At 39.4% G+C, this 18318-nt stretch overlaps 1 protein-coding gene across 9 annotated transcripts in view; it reads right to left on the bottom strand.

Moving 5' to 3' along the window:
- DISC1 (DISC1 scaffold protein) overlaps positions 1–18318 on the bottom strand; it is a 212929-nt gene that overhangs the window by 133354 nt on the left and 61257 nt on the right. For all 9 annotated transcript variants that reach the window (XM_075495878.1, XM_075495880.1, XM_075495879.1 and 6 more), the window contains 3 exons: positions 16830–16980; positions 13356–13485; positions 9213–9448 (listed from right to left, as the gene is read on the bottom strand). In XM_075495878.1, coding sequence (XP_075351993.1) covers positions 9213–9448; positions 13356–13485; positions 16830–16980 — 517 coding nt within the window. The remainder of the gene's footprint in view (positions 1–9212; positions 9449–13355; positions 13486–16829; positions 16981–18318) is intronic.

Genomic DNA, 18318 nt, shown 5'->3' with positions numbered 1-18318 from the left:
AGAAGTACACTTTCCCAATGCCTTTGTACAACCTCACCTTACCAGTAAGGTTTCCCGTTGACTCATGGGTTGCTGGGTGACTGCTCTTGTCTTTGTCAACTCTCGAAGAGTTATACCTATACAAGGTAGACTATAACAACTCATCATCCTGCCCAGAAGCTCTTACATACACAGGAACTCTAAACTGAGATGACCTTTATTTGCTGCAGTGATGCCAGACACTAGCCCCAATTATGGGAGGCTTGCAGAAAAATGAGGGCATTAAATGACACTTCACAATTTTTTGTGAAACAACCTCAGTCTGCACAGTATGGTAGCTGGTTTTTTTAGATAAAATCACTCTAACAGAAACAACCAGTTCACAGTCACTTGAAGATGCTGCTGGCATCTTTAATGATGATTCCAAGCTGAATTTTCATTGCCATGTATTGAGAAATCTTCTGGTCCTATAACACACTATCGGAAAGCCGAACTGGCCGCCTGTTTCAACCGACCATTTGCATGGTGCTGTATTTCCCACCACTCTTCTGTCAGCTGCTGCCGCAGAGCGGTTGTGGCAGTTGTTGCTCCAGCTGCTACCTGAAACAGGAGCATCAGACTGAAAACAAAGGCACAATCAAACAGCTATCTGCAGCAGCAGTTCATCACATCCAAACACTTTCCCCAGATTTTCTGATGTGTCAAGGGATCCCCATTCTTCTACTACATCTGTCTAGAGTGCACAAAAACTAGAGCTTGCCCACAGCAGCTGCAATTATTCTCCTAAGAATAACATCCATTGTACTTCACTGCCTGAAAGGGTCTGTCCCTGGATATTGTTGGTAGCCGTTTCTCTTTATTTTATACAAACGAATTCAGTATCATACATTGATTGGGACAGCTGGTCATTTTTCCCTAAACAGAAGTAAATCTCATTGTATGCATACCCAGAGGAATCAGCACATATGTGGCCTGGACTTCATAGGCTGCTGCATCCCACTGGATGCTGTTCAGGCAAGCAGGGAGAACCAGATGCTCAGCAGGGAAAACCAGATTCCTCATTACACTACACACATAGGTACTCAAGCGGACGGTACTCATCTTTCTGCTGGGACTTTTTCCTTCTATAATGCTACTTGGAAGGCCAAAAAACTGCCTCTAAGATTGCTCCAAAATACTTCAGGTTGCTAGCAGCGGCTCTGTCCTCCAAGTTGGAAGATTTGCTTTCTCCTTTCCCTGCTGTGTTTCCAACCCCTCTGTGTTCTTCCCAAGGAAGGCCAATGCCTACGGTGCAGGAGCAGACTTCGCAGAAGCCCTTTTTCCTCCCTACAACAGGAGTCCCCACTGGCCCCGTGGGATCAGAGTCACTATGAACTGCTGAGCCACAGAACAAATGACTCGGCTCAGACACAGGCAACTCGATCGAGAAGTCCTCTGCCCCAGTTTCAAACTCTGGCAGCTGTTGTCCGATGACTGTTGTTTGCACCTTTGCAGGAAGCAAATTCACTTCATGTGCTGAAGCACAGATATTGTATGGCGTGCCAGGCTTTCAGTAAACAGTTTCTTCTAGAGTTGCTCGGACAAGTGAGGAAAAAAAAAAGAAACAAAGCCACTTGCCCAAGGAGTCTACCATTCAATCCTAGGCAGAGAACAAAGGAATGAAATTAATCTAAGGTAGACAAAATGGAGAGGAAAACACCCATCTATCTACAAAAAGAAAGCTGAGCCTCCTAATCAGTCAGATCACAAAGGAAGAGGCAGACCTCTTTTCACCTGTGACTTGTCTTAGCCTCTCACAAAAGCCTACAGCCAGCTTCTTCGAGAAAGCCGAGATGATAGCCTCCTCAAAACACAAACCCAGCCATGGGACTAGCTGAAAATGAGACAGTCCTATTATCAAAGCTCGGGTTGGGTTATGACATTCGACATGAAATTTGGAGTTTCCCCTCAAAAAACCCCTTGTGGCAGAGGAAGCTCGCTGTGCGGCCAGCCACTCCGAGCGCAGGAGCTCTGGGGAATTTCCAGGTCAGAGTCCTTCCCAGGTGCTGGGGAACGTCCCCGGGCTCTGCTCCTCTGCCGCAAGCCCACTGCTGCAGGTTTTGGAAGCTGTAGTGCACAGAATAAAATGGATCAATGGATCATTAAACAAAAGAACTACAATTAAAAAAACAGGGCACCATACCATCTTCATTATACTTAGCTATAGTAGCAGCAGTAGCATCAGCTATATTTTAAGAACCCGATAATTGTATGTTGGTTCATCTCATATAGCATAGACAGAGACATGTTTCCTACCACAGAGAACAGTTTTAAAATTCTGTGTTAAGCTTTAAAAAAAAAATAAATAAAATAAAATCAGAGCAGCACGAAAGGGCCCTAAGTCAAGGCAGTAAGGCAAATACTCAAAGTGACTTGTACATCATCCTCATGTCATGGAAGATGATTTATCACTGACTGAAATTAAGTCAACACAAAGAGGCCGGGGGGGGGAACTGAAGCTGTCAGAAGCCTTGAAGACTCCCATGCCCAGAGCTTATGAGTGGGACAGAACTGAACAACAGGGAGAGCAGTTTCTGGGGCTCTGCAGCACTTCTTCACATGGTGTATTTCATATGCAAGCACTGTTTTTTAATTCCTGCAGACCTGCAAAGCTAAAATAATTGAGGTGACTGAGAGCTCTTTCTTTTTCACTCCTATTACTCAGTGATGAAGCCCTAGCTGTGGTGGCCACTGCACAAGTTACCTGTTTTGTCTGCACATCTGACAGCTCAAGACACTCATTTCATCACGCATATTTATAAGAGGGAAACAAAGGGGGGAAAGCCCTCTTGTCTCACTTATCTATTTTACTTATTTGCAGTCCTTTTTAATATTATCCTTTCCCTGGACTTTTGGTATTTTACAGCAATACCACGTGGACAGATAACGTGGTGTGGGTGTGAGAGAGAGAGAGATTTTTAAGAAGGGGAAGAAGAAGAAAGATTGCCATACAAAGCAAGTAACCGTACAGAGGAAGGAGCCCAGAAGCTTTATCCTCTCACACAGCACAGGAGCAAGAATCTTACAAAGATCAGATACATACACACACGAACACACATGCTTACACCACCATCAATGGAATATAACAGTATCCGGAAAGGCAAGTGGCTATCAGGTAGTGACAACTCACAGCAGGAGGGGGAAAGTCTGGTCAGAAGGGCAGAAAGCCTTTCGGCCAAGGGAGCACCACAAGGGATTGCTGACATCCTCCCAGGGCAGAGACATGATGATGCAGCATGTGAAAATCACCCACCAAGTGAAAGACCCGTAAGGAAATTAAGTTGCATGAGAAGGTGAAAGCAACAGTGACTTGCTGAAAACTGCTCCATGTATACCCAGTCCCAGGACCAGCTAAAACCTCCCCAGCACCAAAGGAGGCCAGTAGTTGTTACATAACGATGCAGTGTGCTTAGAGGTCTACTAAACCATCGGGGTCTTCATGGTCCAACTCATAGCACAGCATAGGAGTCTCTCCTGAAAAATATTCAGGAATATTTAAAAAAAAAAAAGTTTAGATTATTTTGCCTCTAACCTACCTACCAACATCACTTTCTACTTGTAATTAAGCACTACTAAGGTTGTGAAATCAGGAAAAAGTGCAGACAACAAAAAAGCTCCAAACAACCCAAAAACCCAGAAGTAAAGACTCCGAGAGTATCTGGCATTAAAAGTACAATTCAGTTCTCTGCTGTCCCACACACAGGAACATTAGCAGTCTGTGCACTGTAGTAGAAACGTTGTGATGCTATGAAGCCATTTCATTCCTCTGCTCTTTGTATTTGCGCTACACTTCTATTCCCAGAGGATATTTTTTTCTGTATGCATTTTCACAGAAATAGCCAAAGAAAACCTCAAACCACATATTTAAAAAGGACTTTCCTGGATTGACTGCATGTTATCTAGCAAATAACAGATATTTTTTTGAAAGGATAGGGTGCAATTTGTTTTGCTTCTTCTAAATACAATTCTTTAAAGCTAAGATTTTTCTTGAAAGGCTGATGTGAATAAACATGGCTGCATTCAGACTTCAGTAATTTCTTATAGCTTGCTAACCGGCAATTTGACCAGAAATTTCACGTGGCCATACACTTTGAAGAACAACAAAATGTGTACAAAGCAGTCTCTTCTAATGACAGTACATGGCAGCCCATTCTCAATGGCACTTTTTGTAAATTAATATGTGAAACTATGTATAAGTCTCTTTTTCCAACTTTTCCCAAGTAAACCAACTCCTCTAAAAAAACCCACCTTTTTTGGCTTTATCAGACTTTGGCCTCAACTGAAGTTGCTGAACGCTTTGAGTATATTCAACTAATAAGGTTTTCAACCCCCTGAGCATTTGTATTTGACTTTGAATTAATCTTTGCAGATGAGCTCCAGGCATCACTAAAGCAGAGTGAACTGGTTGCATAAAACTTCAAGTTCAGTTTGTTGCACCACTGGCCATGACAGTACTATAATAACTAATATACAGCATAGAGAATTTCCCTATCTTCAGAAGATCCCCCACACCCACTGTGGAACAAATTCCTACTAATTAAAAATTGTTCTATGGGAAGGGTGGAAGAAGAGGTGGAGTATTCAAATATTTTGAAAGATATTTAATTGAATTTCTTTCTTTCAACCAGCATGCAGTGCCCAGACAATAGTCCAGATGGAACTGTGCAATTTATTTTAAGAATGACATGTTGTACAGTCACATGCATCTGTAGATATGGATAAAACCAAAAAAGAAAAATGCTAAGTGAAACTAAATATGAACAGAAGTATAACAGACTTCCCTAGTTTTCATTGTGAAACGAAAAGAAACAAAAAAGGAAACAACAGGTACTAAAGAGAATAAGTCAAATAATTAACATGGTCTTATTTTATAATTACAAGATTCAGGTTACACTAGCGAAAAACATGTATTTCTGAAACGGTGTCCTCTTCAGTAGAGGATACAGAAATCATGTATTTTGTTACCTTTTGCAATCTCCAGGAGAAAGTACTTTACACTGAAACATTCAGACCTATTTTCCTCCGATTCCAATATGTCATCTTTAGTTAAAACACTAACATGTGTCGTGGTGCACAGAACACCAGCTGCTCCCACCTTTAAACACATCTCCACACAACCCCACACAAGCAACATGAGCTTTTGCACTGCAATTTCCTCGTTTTATAATAACGATTACACCCTCTAGTTTACCAAAAGCAGTTAGGCCTGTCTGGATGAGCAAAACGACCACATTCTGTGGTCTCCACCTCGATGTGAACCCCTGTCAAAACACAAGCTAACGTATTTGTTTGCACATTAACCAGCCAGGTTTTAACATCAGCTTCCAACAGCCCTCAAGAAAGGGCCCAGGGTAACGTGTCTAGTGTTTCTCAATTCTTCAAACTCAAAGCATGCTACAGTTACTGACAAAGGCTTTTTGTTTTCAAAAAGTCCAACACATACCAAAGATAAACAAGACAAAACAAAGGATTATTAATCTTCCTGAAAATAACAATGTTTGACAAGAAAAATAAGCTTAGAAACAATGCTCAGACCAATCTTACATTGACTTGCTCTCTTGCTTCTGCACACTTCTATCTGGGCAATTATTCTTCATTTAAGACATTCTCTCACGTTCCCTGAAGTTTGCTTTAGTAAGTTGCTATTTAATAGCTTTTAGACCAACAAAAGCAAAATAATTTGTATTTTATAGTGAGCTGCAAGCCACTCAATACAATTCATTATAGCATAGATTGTCTTAAGAGATGCTTCACATCAGCCCTCTGTTATTCCAGTGCCGAATGCAATTCATGTACCCAACAAATAATTACACAAAAGTACATTATAGCAGCACTTTACTGACTAGCACAATGCAGTTAGAATAAATACATAGTATATTGCAATCCAATACCCAGGAGCTTGTCATTTACAGCCCATCAATACTGAACAACTTTCTACATAAGCACTGATCCTTAGTATATGTGCATGAGTAATAGCTTTATTTCTCACACAGATAGCCCTAACTTTAGAAGACTTTCATTTTTTTTTCTCTGCAATGATTCATAAAATAAAGTGTACATTTCCAGAAAAATCTCTTTCGCATTAAATATCCCAAGACTTTGGAATTTAAAACTAATACACTGAACTGGCTTCGTCAAGTATTTTAACCTGTTACCTAACATGCAGTTGCCTTTCACAAGAAGTACTGATTTAGGATAAGCCAATGCAAGTTGCAATGAGGGAAATTCTGGTTAGATATGAGAAAAAATGTTCACAGCAAGGGTGGTAAAATGCAGGATGCCTAGCAAGGCTGCAAAATCTCCATCCTTGGAGATATGCAAAACTCAGGCAGATGGGGCCCTGAGCAACCTGATCTCACTTGGAAATTGTAGCCCTGCTTTGAGCAGGGGTTTGACAAGATGACCTCCTAAATTATTCTATAATTGTATGACAATGTAGGGGATGCCCATAGGCACATGGAAAGTATATCCACACCAGATGTCTTACTATCTGCTTGCTGCTTTTTCATCTTACAGAAAGAGAGAACAGAACATGACTGGATGCAGACATAAAGTCACTGTACTTGAGGTATGATGGACTGCACAGCTTTAAAAGGAAGACACCCATCACTTTGCTCAGTTTAACAGTGAGCCTAATTCTCACTGTTAATTAACTGCAACCACTGTAGGAGCATATTCATCCCCTCAGCGCTTCTGGATATATAGCCTGCCCTGAAAGCAAGAAGTGGCAGAGTATCCGTGCCAGAAATGTGCCTGCTAACCACCATGCAAGCGCAGCTCTGGGATGCTTTCAGCCACCTAAAGTAGCAAGTGGTTTGGGGGAAGAGATTTGAGAACCAAAGGCACAGAAGGGGCCACATGATAAAGTCAAACAGTTGAGTCACACAGCTACACTGGAGATTTCAGTCTGTGCTCCCAAGGCAGCTTGTGCATTTTTCAACAGAGCAGCAGGCACAGCAAATACAACACTTGGGCAGATTTTGAATGGGATTTACCAGACCAAGAAGCCACATCATGTAAACACCTACAAGGTGTTTTTAATTCAGAGAGCCACCATCTCCTGCAGAGAAGAGAGCAGCTGCTGAATAGGCGAGTACTTCTTGGAAAGGCTGCATCAGCCAGGTTGTGACACGTTCCTACCAGCTCACTTTGCTTTTAAGTTGGGAAGAAGAAGAAGAAAAAAGTCTAGCACTTCATCAATGGACAGCTGCCAAGTCCCTCAACAACTATGACCACGAAGTCAGTGTCTCTCATCTCAGCTGAATGCTATAACCATTCTCTGCACTTTCACTCTCCCAGAGTCAGATCTCCCCTTGCCTGCTGGCCTTCTGCCAGATTTCTGCCTTTGCATTCCCAGATACATTAAGGTCCAGCTTAAGAACTGTGATGGAGTATGCTCCCTGCCAGGACACTGAAATCCTTAGCAGGTAAAAGCTTGCTCTGAGGCTATAGGTTCAGATCCAGACAGGCTACAGAGGACCTAAATGCAGAGCTTCCACATTCTGAACCAAGGACTCTAGCTTCCATGTGACCATGCCATAGGTGGGCATCTATATCACTGCCATTAGTTCTGGTCAGAAAAGGCTTTGGGGCTTGACAAGAGCACACAACTATAAACTGACATAGGAGATTTAAACTGTTCCCAAAGGCTGTCACAGATGCCTGCCTAAATGTGCTTACTTGTGCAGCCCAAACCAGCATTTATCTGTCCCCACTTGCAATAGGGGAACTCCAGCTATGGTAAAGAGAGCAGAAGCACCTGATCATTAGCCCTGGTGACACAAAGTCGATCAACAAACAAAACCAAAACAGAAAAGTTCAAATACAAGGCATCTTTTAAAAATGAACAGAAAGGAAAGAAATTAATTCTAAACCTTCATTAAAGTTCTGAACCCACTTGGAATAATGAATGCCTGTATTCCTTCAAGTGACTGTGTTATTATTCACGGTGCTAGTGAGCAAAGAACTCGGAGCAAGTTCTTCCTGAACCAGTATTAATTTAACTCATCTTTAAGTAATTTCCCAAAGAGTTAAGTGCAACTCAAACGTTGCATCAGCAATGTGACAGAAAAAAAACCATGAATATTCTTTCATAAGCAAATCCAAAACTAAGAGAAAACTCAAATCAAACCACAGGTTCCCAGACAGAATGCTTGAGACCTTTTATTCCTCAATCTCAGAAACACAGGTGTAAGATACTATTAAAACAAACTCAACTTAAATTAAGAAACTATTCCCCATAACCTAATTCAAAATTTTAAACAAACCTCAAAAAAGAGGAATATGTCCTCTACAAAATGTTCTGCTGACTTTTTAAAAAAAAATAGTCTGTATAAATTAGCACACATGAGCAGCAATTTCTCATGAATGTTAATATAACCAAACTAAATCCAATAAACATGAAGGAAGAAAAAAATTGCAAGCAACATAGTTATTGCTTATCTGGAAGAAATGCAAGTTAGGATAAACAGGATTTTATTTTGTCCTGGTGGCACAGCAGCAGTAACACTTTCAAAGTTCCATCACCAACGTCTCATTGACTGCCAGTACAGTCCAGGCCCTGAAGCACTTCTATTGCTTTTGTAAATAAAAATGAGGCTATTTCCAAAAGGTTACCAAGAGTAGCTACTTTTCCATTCAAAGGAACCATATGCTGTGCATTTAACTGTAGGTGTACCAAAAGTCTTCATGCTTTATCCCTTCCCCCACTACCTTGAGTCCACTGTCTGAGCCAAACACTCATCACATCAGACTTTATTATGATTGGAAGTTCACTGAAGCAAAAAGCTTCTCTAATATTTATTTGGATGGTGCACAGTACACATTTTCAGGCTGTGAGAAATATGTTGCAATTACTGCATTACCAAGCTGGGGAAAAAATTCCACCAGTTAATATGAAACAGTTTAAACTGATGATAGGTATTAACAGTTGATGGATACATATGCTTTCTGTAGGTGGCTCTTTACCATAAAAAATATTAAGTGCAAGACCTTCAAATAACTACAAAGTCTTCCTTCCTGAGGAAGTATATTAATATTAGAACTTCAACCTCTGTTCTTAGAAAATGTTGAAGTGTCTGAATCCAGCTAATTAGCTGGCACAAATACGAAGAAAACAACTGACAGCCAATTCAACAGTACATTGGGCAGATACACAACTCTACATCACTGACAACATATTGAAATTTAAATACCTCTTTATTGTCCCTGGAAGATCCAGACTGAATGGAATTTGATAGGAGGATGCTAAAGTGTCATCCACAGCCTTGCTTATTTCCTGTAGTTCTCTCAAAGAAACGCAGCCAAGTAAAGCAGTCAGTTCACAGTCCTGTGACTGAATGAGCCTATCTTGTTCTTCAATTTCTCTTCGTAGCTGTTGATCTTTTGCTTCTAATATGGCCAGTCTTGCTCGGAGGTCTTCAATTTCTTTCTGCATAGAACAGAAGCCTGAGTTTACTATGAACCCTGTTAAAGAAACCCCTCTGCCCCTAGGAAAATGCAGTACAAGTCTCAGAAGTAGCATGAATTAAGGTTGTCCAATTTAGCACAACATTAAATAAGACATTCTTTTGTTGACACACAAAAATTCTTATGTCTGTTGTATTTAGAAACTCTAGTGCTTCCACAATCTGAAACTCCCCACCTCCATTTTCAACATCAAATTTCACGTTCCTCTTCCAACACCGTCAGTCACCTTTTACCTTTCAAATACACAGGTATTTCCCAAGTTAAAAACTTCCCCCAAAAACCCCCAAATCTCAGTTCAACCATTACAACAGAATCTTGCTACAGATTGACAGCTAACATGATCAGCTGTCTATCTGCCCTCCTGCAGAATATCCCTGCAATTGTTCCTCTAGGCTTCCAATCCAACATCAGGCACAGGATGCAAGTGGTGAATCACTGACTATCTGGCCAGTCCCCTTGATTATTAATATTTAATTTTAATTAAAAGCACAAAATCCCTCCCCTGACTTAAAATGACCAGGCTTCAACCTCAGTTGCACTCATCTTGCCAGAAGTTCAAACCCCATGCATTATGATACTGATGTTTCTTGCGAGAGCATGTTCTAATTTTTCCTTGAAAACCCAACAGATAGCTTGCACCCAAGGAAGGAGCACTTCATGAAGGAGTCTGGGTTGCTGAGTTAATAAAGTTATTTAATATACAGCCCTTTGGTCATTTGTCCCAGAATTTGACAAATGACTTAAAAAAAAAAAAAAATCAAAGGAGAACTACTTGCTATCAAAGTAACTGAATGCCATACCGGAGAATTTGATTCTATTCCTACATTTCTTACAGCCTCTGTGAAACTTTGCAAGCAACTTAAACTATTATCTCAACACACAGCCACAGATTGAATGTTCACCATTTTCCATACAACCAACAAGAGAGGTCTCTGAAGTGCTATCTATAGACTCTCAACAGAAATCAAACCTTGTAATTCCATGCTCTGACCATATTCAGTCCAGCTAAAAAGAAAAATGAAGAAAAAAAAAAAACCACCACACACATTTTTCAGGTAAATAACTAGGCATTACAAAACTGACATTAGAAACAACCATATAGCTTTTAATGGTAATTCACTTCTTCATTCTCTATCTGTAAAATGGCAATAAGAATATCTCTTCACCCAAAGTGATGTTACAGAGATAAAATTAAGTGGTTTTGAATCACTCAGATGCCATGTTGATTAATGCGGTAAAAAGAGCCCATTCGCAAATTAATAAATTGCATCCGAAAGAGGGTTTGAGTGGCATACCATAAAAGGGTTCTGGGGCCTAATACTGAGTAATGAAGATAAAATGGTATTCTGAATATCTAAACAAGCACTTTCCATCTTCAGCAATGTATGAGGCAGGGATCGAGGAAAAAAAAAGGCATGCTCATTTAAAGACTCTCATAAAACATACATACTATGCACAGATAACTGACTTTGGCATTTCTTCACGTTTTAAGTGCTTCACTGAAAACATTAAAAGAATGTTAAGGTTTCAAAATGTAACTTAAGTGAAGTATCGTTCACTAATGCTCATTTTGTCAGCAAACGTATTTTCAGGTTTGCTGCACTGCAACAAGCTCCCCGATTATCACTTAAAACAACAAGAAACAGTTCTTGCATGTTCAAAGGTTGACTGGCTCAAAAATTTCAACTTATTAGTGCTGCGCACTAGATTCATCAATTATTTTCCTCCTTTTTTGGTTTTAGATTTAGCGACAAGAGAACAGAGTGGCCCATGTTTCAACCCACAGGCATTTGTCAAGGACAGAAAGGTCAGCAGGCCAAAAACATCAGTTTTGTTTCTTTCAGTCTCAAATTAGGCTTTTAGTGCACACAAAGGACAATTCTGTCTCTGTGTTACTGGTTTGGGAATACTGCCAAAATCTTAATAGGCCCTACTTAATACAAAGACCTTCATATTCTGTGAAAACGTAGTAATTGCAATCACTGCAATAAGCAACCTACATGGGAACAGAAAGGGAGATGAACAGAATTTGGTTTTACAAACACACTTTTAGTACCGAAATGTTTTTACAACATAAATAGATACCAGAAGCACACAATCTGTATTCACAGAGAGAAAGCTGTTCTGCTTGGGAATAGTACACAGGCATTCTTGGGAGAATGGAAATTTTAGTCAGTAAACTGGAATTCTCTTGCATTCTTTTCCAGAAATGCCAAGAAGCCTTTAATGTGCTCTTGGTCAGCCTCCAGGGACAGATAAAAAGGACTTAAAGTCTCAGCATGGAACAACAGATGATATTCAGCTCACTAAACATAAGCCTAAATTTTAGTTTGTGGATTTGAGTTTAAACTGAGATTTCTAACACAACAGCTAATCAGCACTGACTGTAAACCTCCAACTTCACTTATGGGCTGGTGTTCTCCAGAAGTACAGATTGCTGTAGAAACATTAATATGTAAATTTTAGATACCGTCACAGGCTCTCTCAAATCCCTAAAGACAAACGTAGAACCACAGGAGAGAGAGTAGAAGGAAAAGGAAGGTAAAGGAGGGCCGAGGCGGGGGGGAGGGGGGGGGAATCATGATGATTTCAGATCATGTGAGATTGTGGGCAGGAGCAATCCTTAAGGGATGCTGGGAGCCAGCCTTCTCCAGAACCTGGGATTCGTGATAATTTTGATCAAATGCTCATAAATAGCATGCCATACAATGATGTGGCTAATCTGTCCCTAGTATAACTACATAGGAATAAAGATTCACCTGAAGCAAGTATAAAAACATTAGCTAGCATGGAGTCGTAAGTACAGCAGTTTTCAGTTGAATAGCTTGAGGTGGCTGGCTGGACATCTAGATTACCAAAAACAGTTTTCTGGACACTGATAACGTTGAACTAGACTAAGTCTCCTCTTATAGGCTGATAAACTAAATCCGAACAATACAAAGGTGATGACTAGGATAGAAAAGGCATTTCTTCATCTAAGTAAGATTTTGCAGTGGCCATCTAAAATGCTTTTCTCCATTTCATTCTGGGGCGGGTGGGTGTGGGGGGATGTGGGGGGATGTACACACGGATGATTATACCATCAGATCCACCAAAGGAAATATCAAAAATAATGAAATTTCAAGACAACACCACAGACAAAAGAAAACCAGACCTACTGGCTCTCTAAGATGTCACATCGCCAAGTGTGATAGCCAAGGTTTAAAAGGAGGTGGAGCAAAGACTTGTACTAGACAGTAAACTGAGATTTTTGAAGGACAGTGAAAAGAAAGAGCTAGATTTTGCTTAAAAGGCTTGCAGATTTAAAATTGGACAGAAGCCATCTTAAAAACATTCCATTTGCCAAATTACCACGTTGTGACATCACGTGTCAGTGCAAAGTTATTGTTGGCAAATGCCAACTGCTCCATGACGATTCCTTCAACCTTATGAAATGCAATCCATCATTTTTTCAGGAACAAAAGCTCGTAAATCATGTAGTTATAATCAATTCTAACCAGAAACGGATGAAAGATTGCTTCCTTCAAAACTTTTTGTCTTCAAATAAAAACTTCTGAAGATGAGTGAAATATTAAAGTGGCAAATTAGAACATAAAGAGCACACTTAAAAAGATAATGAGGAAAGTTAAAGCACACACACAAGCCACCAAGCCTTCCAGTTCAGCTTCTCCATAATGAGATTAACACAACTCCTGTGGCTGCCATCTCCAATCATCACTTAGATTATCAACTGGACTAGAGCCAAGGCTCTAATTGCTGCACAGAAGCAAAGTCACTATTGCAATAAATTTATTTAATTCTGTGTGACAGCTTACAAGCTTTTCTCCCCACAGCACTGGTTCTTATAGACAACTTTGCAGTCTTGTTACCTGTAACCGTTTCTTTTCTTGAAAAAGTTGGTTTCGTTTTGTGGCTGAAACCTGCATCCTCTCCTGGTAAGTGGACCTCAACAGTTTATCTTCGTTTTCTTGCCAAAGCTGGGTTTCTTCATGTCTAACCCTTTGAAAAAAAATGAAAGGAGCTAAAAATTAGCGTTATGGCTGAGTATCGACATCTCAAAGACTAAATAGATCAGAATGCTACATGTTACCTTCAGAGTCATAACACTCCATCACCAAAATGACTGCATCTTAAACGGATACAGTTAGAGAACAAGAGATTTTTCCTTGGCATATCTTCCTTTATTATCTCAAACATTTACACTGTTTTTACAACACGCTGAAGAAGGAAAAAGGAAAACTTGTATAGCTTCAGGCTTCCCTCAGCTTTTTCATATTTCAGAAATTTATCCATCACTGCCTTGAAAGAGACAAAACTAAAGCATGTAATTTCTATCAATACAGAGAAAAATCTTTCTCAGACAGAAGTTTAGAAACTTGCCAAAGCCATTTTTGCAGCTTCTGTCAGCTTTTGGAGACTACGTTAGAGATCATCTGGAGTGTTTGCTCCACGATGCCAAATTTTACTTCTCTCTTGCACAGCGAGTTCTTTCAAAATCGCAGTCAGTGGGATTCCTCACAGTGGTCGGTACAACCCTCAGCTGTAAATCTTTGCATGATTGGACCCCAAGGTAATCAGTGCATTACATTAAGTGTCAAGTCTATAATCAGCCTCTCAGAATACACCTGCAAACAATGCAAACCTATTTTGTCTTGCACATTCCTGCATAAGGGCATGCGTGCTTGCAAGGCCAATTGCATTTCTGTGTCCATCTCTAGACAACCGTGTGCATTTCCACCTAAAAGGTACAGATGTATTTCAACATCTTGTTTAAAAAAATACTGTCTCAAACAAAGGATGTTTTTGAAGCATGATTTCCCATCATAATCTTGCAAAGCACATACATCCACGCCACATACAAAACATGCATTACAAGTCTGGTTTAAGCATGATTAATCACGTAATTATGATCTCCATGCACAGCTGTTTAACAAATGTGTAGAACAAGAGGTTCCCATCTCTTCTGCAGGACCATCAGAAGACAAGCATGCTTTACTCCCTCTCTATGGGCTGAAGAACATACTGAAAAAGCAAAATAAAACCCTGGCACTAAAATAAATGGCATTAATACCTAAACAAAATAGACATAATGACAGTGTAACTGTATTTCTGTAATAACAAAATAGATCAAAGAGACACCTGTATCATGAGGTGCTAGGCCATCACTGCATATGTGCCTTACAATCATTGCCACTGACCAGCCAACCACGCTTCCCAGCAGCTCTGAAGCCGCCTTCTTTTAGTAAGAGCTGCATCTTTCCGAGAGCTGTACGCCATAGAAATTTCCGAGTGGATGGTCAAAATTTAGGAAACATTCCACAATAAACACAGGTTATTCTCAGAACCTCCTTGTAAATCCTATGTACATCTGCCTATTTGGTACTAAGGAAACAGAAACAAGATCTCTCTCTGATCTCACCAAACCTGGGTGATTGCACAAACACAGTATTGTTCCTAAGCTAAACATAACCAAACCTGGCTCCTACCACCATGTCCCCAATTATCCTGTGTCAACACTGAATGCATTCACCTAAAAAAACTAATCTCAATTTAATCAAGTAAAACAAAACCGGGGCATGAATTTCAGTCTCATGTATTAAACAAAGAACCTGCCATACACACTTTTCATTTAAAAAATTCTTTATTTGCAAAAACATGAGACTGGCTTGACTACAGTAAAACTGCAATGATCTGGTCTTCTGGGGCTAGTCTGATCATCTTTTTAATTTTCCAGGTGAAAAAAGAAGTCTTGGGTATATTGCTTTTGTTCCGATTCAAAATGAAAATAAAAACTGAAGCCTACAAATTTTCCTTGAAGAAGCAGTCATGTTCTCCACCCTGTACTATCTAAAAATACTGTTGGAACAGAAAAATTTTAAAACATCCCTATTGAAGACAAAGGGTACGCTTGCTGAATCAACAAGAGTCAGATCACAGACAAAGCAGTGTGAAAGGTTACAAGAATCAAGCGAGAAAAAGAGAGTGTGTCATAACAACAGTCAAACAGAAGCTCAAAGAAAGGAGTGTGCACAAGACAGAAAAGCGAAGAGGATATTCATCTGACCCTGAAGAATGGCACTGCTCTCAGACCTGTGCAAAGAGAAAAGTTACAGATATAATCATCCAAGGAACAGGAACGCTTTCATAAATATATATATCATATATAGACAGAGTATACATTTTATATATAAAAATACATTATATATACATATTATATAGGAAAAAAAAATAAGCAGACTGTCTATTTCAAGGATGCTTTAGTGACTCAATTTCTATGACACTGAAGACAATACCATCTCTAAAGCCAAAATCATTACAAATTAATTCATAGAGCTAACACATCTTAATGACAAAATACAGAATGTTGTATCCTAATCTTTAAGGAATGGTAAAACAGCTTCTTAGGGCCTCAGAAGGTAGAAGGAAACAGCTCTGAGGGAGTACAGTTTTTTTTAAACCTGCCTTATTACTAGGGAGTTAAATAGAGGGTAAAAATACCCTTAAAAGTCTCGAATTTCGCAATAAAATCCTATTATCTGTACTGATTTTATCTAATTTTCATGTATATCAAAAATCACACTCAAATGTATTGACTAGCACACCGCAGCCTTTATATGTCCAAGCTGCCAGAAAACAAAAGGTTTTTCTTCTTTCATTTGTGCTATTGCATTTGAGAATATCTTCCAATACCTATGAAGAATCCTTACTTCTAAGAACAGTAACCAGTTGTATAGCTGAAGAAGGACCTAGAAATAGACACAACTTTTTCCTTCCTAAGCTATCTCCCTTGGGTCATCCAACACATCTCACATTCCTCCAATCTTTGAAGTTGTTATCCCTTCAAGAGAAGGCTGAGAATTTATTTTTGCGACTTTGTACAGTGCTGAGCACATTACTGCCACCTAACAAGTGACACATAAAAGAGAGCTCCCAAAGATCTACGCATATCAAAAAAGAATCTGCTTTTACTGTATATTTAAATATCCTTTCATTGCCTGAAAAGGAGCATCAGAATTAACTCCACAGGGAACCGTTGCTCAAGCTGCCTTGCTGTTGTATGCTCAAGCTGCCGTGTCAAGGATTCAATCCCATTCCCACTCAACATCAGTGTGAAAAGTTCCATTTAATTCACCAGTTCATCATGATCAATGTTTTTCAGGGCAATTCTGAAAGAATTGTAGAAAGAAAAAAAGGGGGGGTGGGCGGGATTTTCATAAACTAGCTCCATATTGCTATGTTAAAAGGTCCTTAAAACTCTTTATTAAAATTATTCATAAATTGTATTCCACATTTAGAGAAAAACAGAATCATCATTTTACATAATAAGGAATCAACAAACTTACCGATGATCGGCAGCACAGCGCAGTGCTGCTTGAACTTGGGTAATGAACCTATCCAAAAAACTGCTAATTGAAGGATGCCTTGAAGGAAGCTGAAATTTTAAAGTATTTTTTTCTTTCTCCAGTTCTTCCAGCTTCCGTCTAAATTTATCAGCTAGAAATTAAATAAAAGAAAAGTTACTTAGCAGTGACAAAAAGGTTCCATTTTACCTGAAGAAGAAAAAAGGTCTGTCAACAAAAAGTAAAATCTACCTCACAGACAGTTCTTCCCTTTTTGATAAAATATATCAGTCTGTTTTGCTCAAGGATGAATTACTAAGACTACAATGGAAAACATCAGATACTTTCTTCTACGACAAGGACAAAACTGCAGGCTTCCCAGCACTTTCGCAGAGTTTTAATTTGGTAAGGCTCCGAAGAATTGGCTCAAAGTTATCATCTGTGCTCTTTTTTTCCTAGAGTAACAGCTCTGAATTCAATTCAAAGAAAACTCCTACTCTTCACTGCTCTAGTTTTAAAACAATCTTAGATGGCAGTTATACATTTAAAGTCTGACCTTTTAAAAAATTGCATTGTTACTAGGTCAAGAACTGAAGAATCACACATGATCTCAGCAATATATTTCAGCAGAAAATGCACATGCAATTATAGCAATTAAACAATTACCTCATTCCAGGCTCTCCTGAATTATGCTTACTTTATCATCCAACAAAAAGATTTACTTTCAACTTTAAATACAAATAACAGTGGTCCTTAAGAGAGTGCTTTGACTCTACCATAACTCTATAAATTTCTTAGAGTAAACACCTCTTTAAAAGTTAGTTCTTATTTTGTTTTCTTTTGCTGTGTAGAAAACAAAGGAACATAGTTCCAATTACAAATTATTATTTCTGGTAGGTATATTCTCTATTCTCTATAGTGCCAGTATACTAGCAAAATCACATACATCACAGATAACAAGCCTGGCTGGTCCAAGCCAGAACACCTTTGATGATACATTAGTCAAATCGGAGAGTTTTGAGCTAGCCCACAAATGGAAAACCTTTACAGTTCAGTACTTTCCTCATGACCTCATTGCCTACAATTTTGTGTGATTAGCATTCCCTCCCTTCCAACATTTTCAATACATGTTACTATCAGAGTAACATCCATCTGTGCATGCTTTTTACTGCTTATTTTCTTTCTTTATCCTCAAAGGAGTTTTAAGAAGAGGGGTTGTTTACATTTGCCAGTTTAGTGAAATGATACATTTTTACCATAATCTATCATTAGTATTGATCTCCCTTCTGCTTCTGTGCCGATGGGGTGGAATAAAGACGCAGAAAGTACTAATGAGACTAGATTTTCTCCCTAGGCCAGCAGACCATTCCAGGGTAGTTAAACTCATGTTGTTGTTGTTGTTATTAGGGTGCAAAACGCTGCCAGAAGGCTCTAGCTGAAATGATCACCACCCAGGTTACTGCAGGGTCCAGGCCTTGCCCCAGCAACCACA

The sequence above is a fragment of the Mycteria americana genome, chromosome 3 (assembly GCF_035582795.1).
Source record: "Mycteria americana isolate JAX WOST 10 ecotype Jacksonville Zoo and Gardens chromosome 3, USCA_MyAme_1.0, whole genome shotgun sequence".
NCBI classification, from domain to species: Eukaryota; Metazoa; Chordata; class Aves; order Ciconiiformes; family Ciconiidae; genus Mycteria; species Mycteria americana.
Note: the sequence above shows the minus strand (reverse complement) of the source record. Positions and strands in the feature narration are given on the sequence as shown.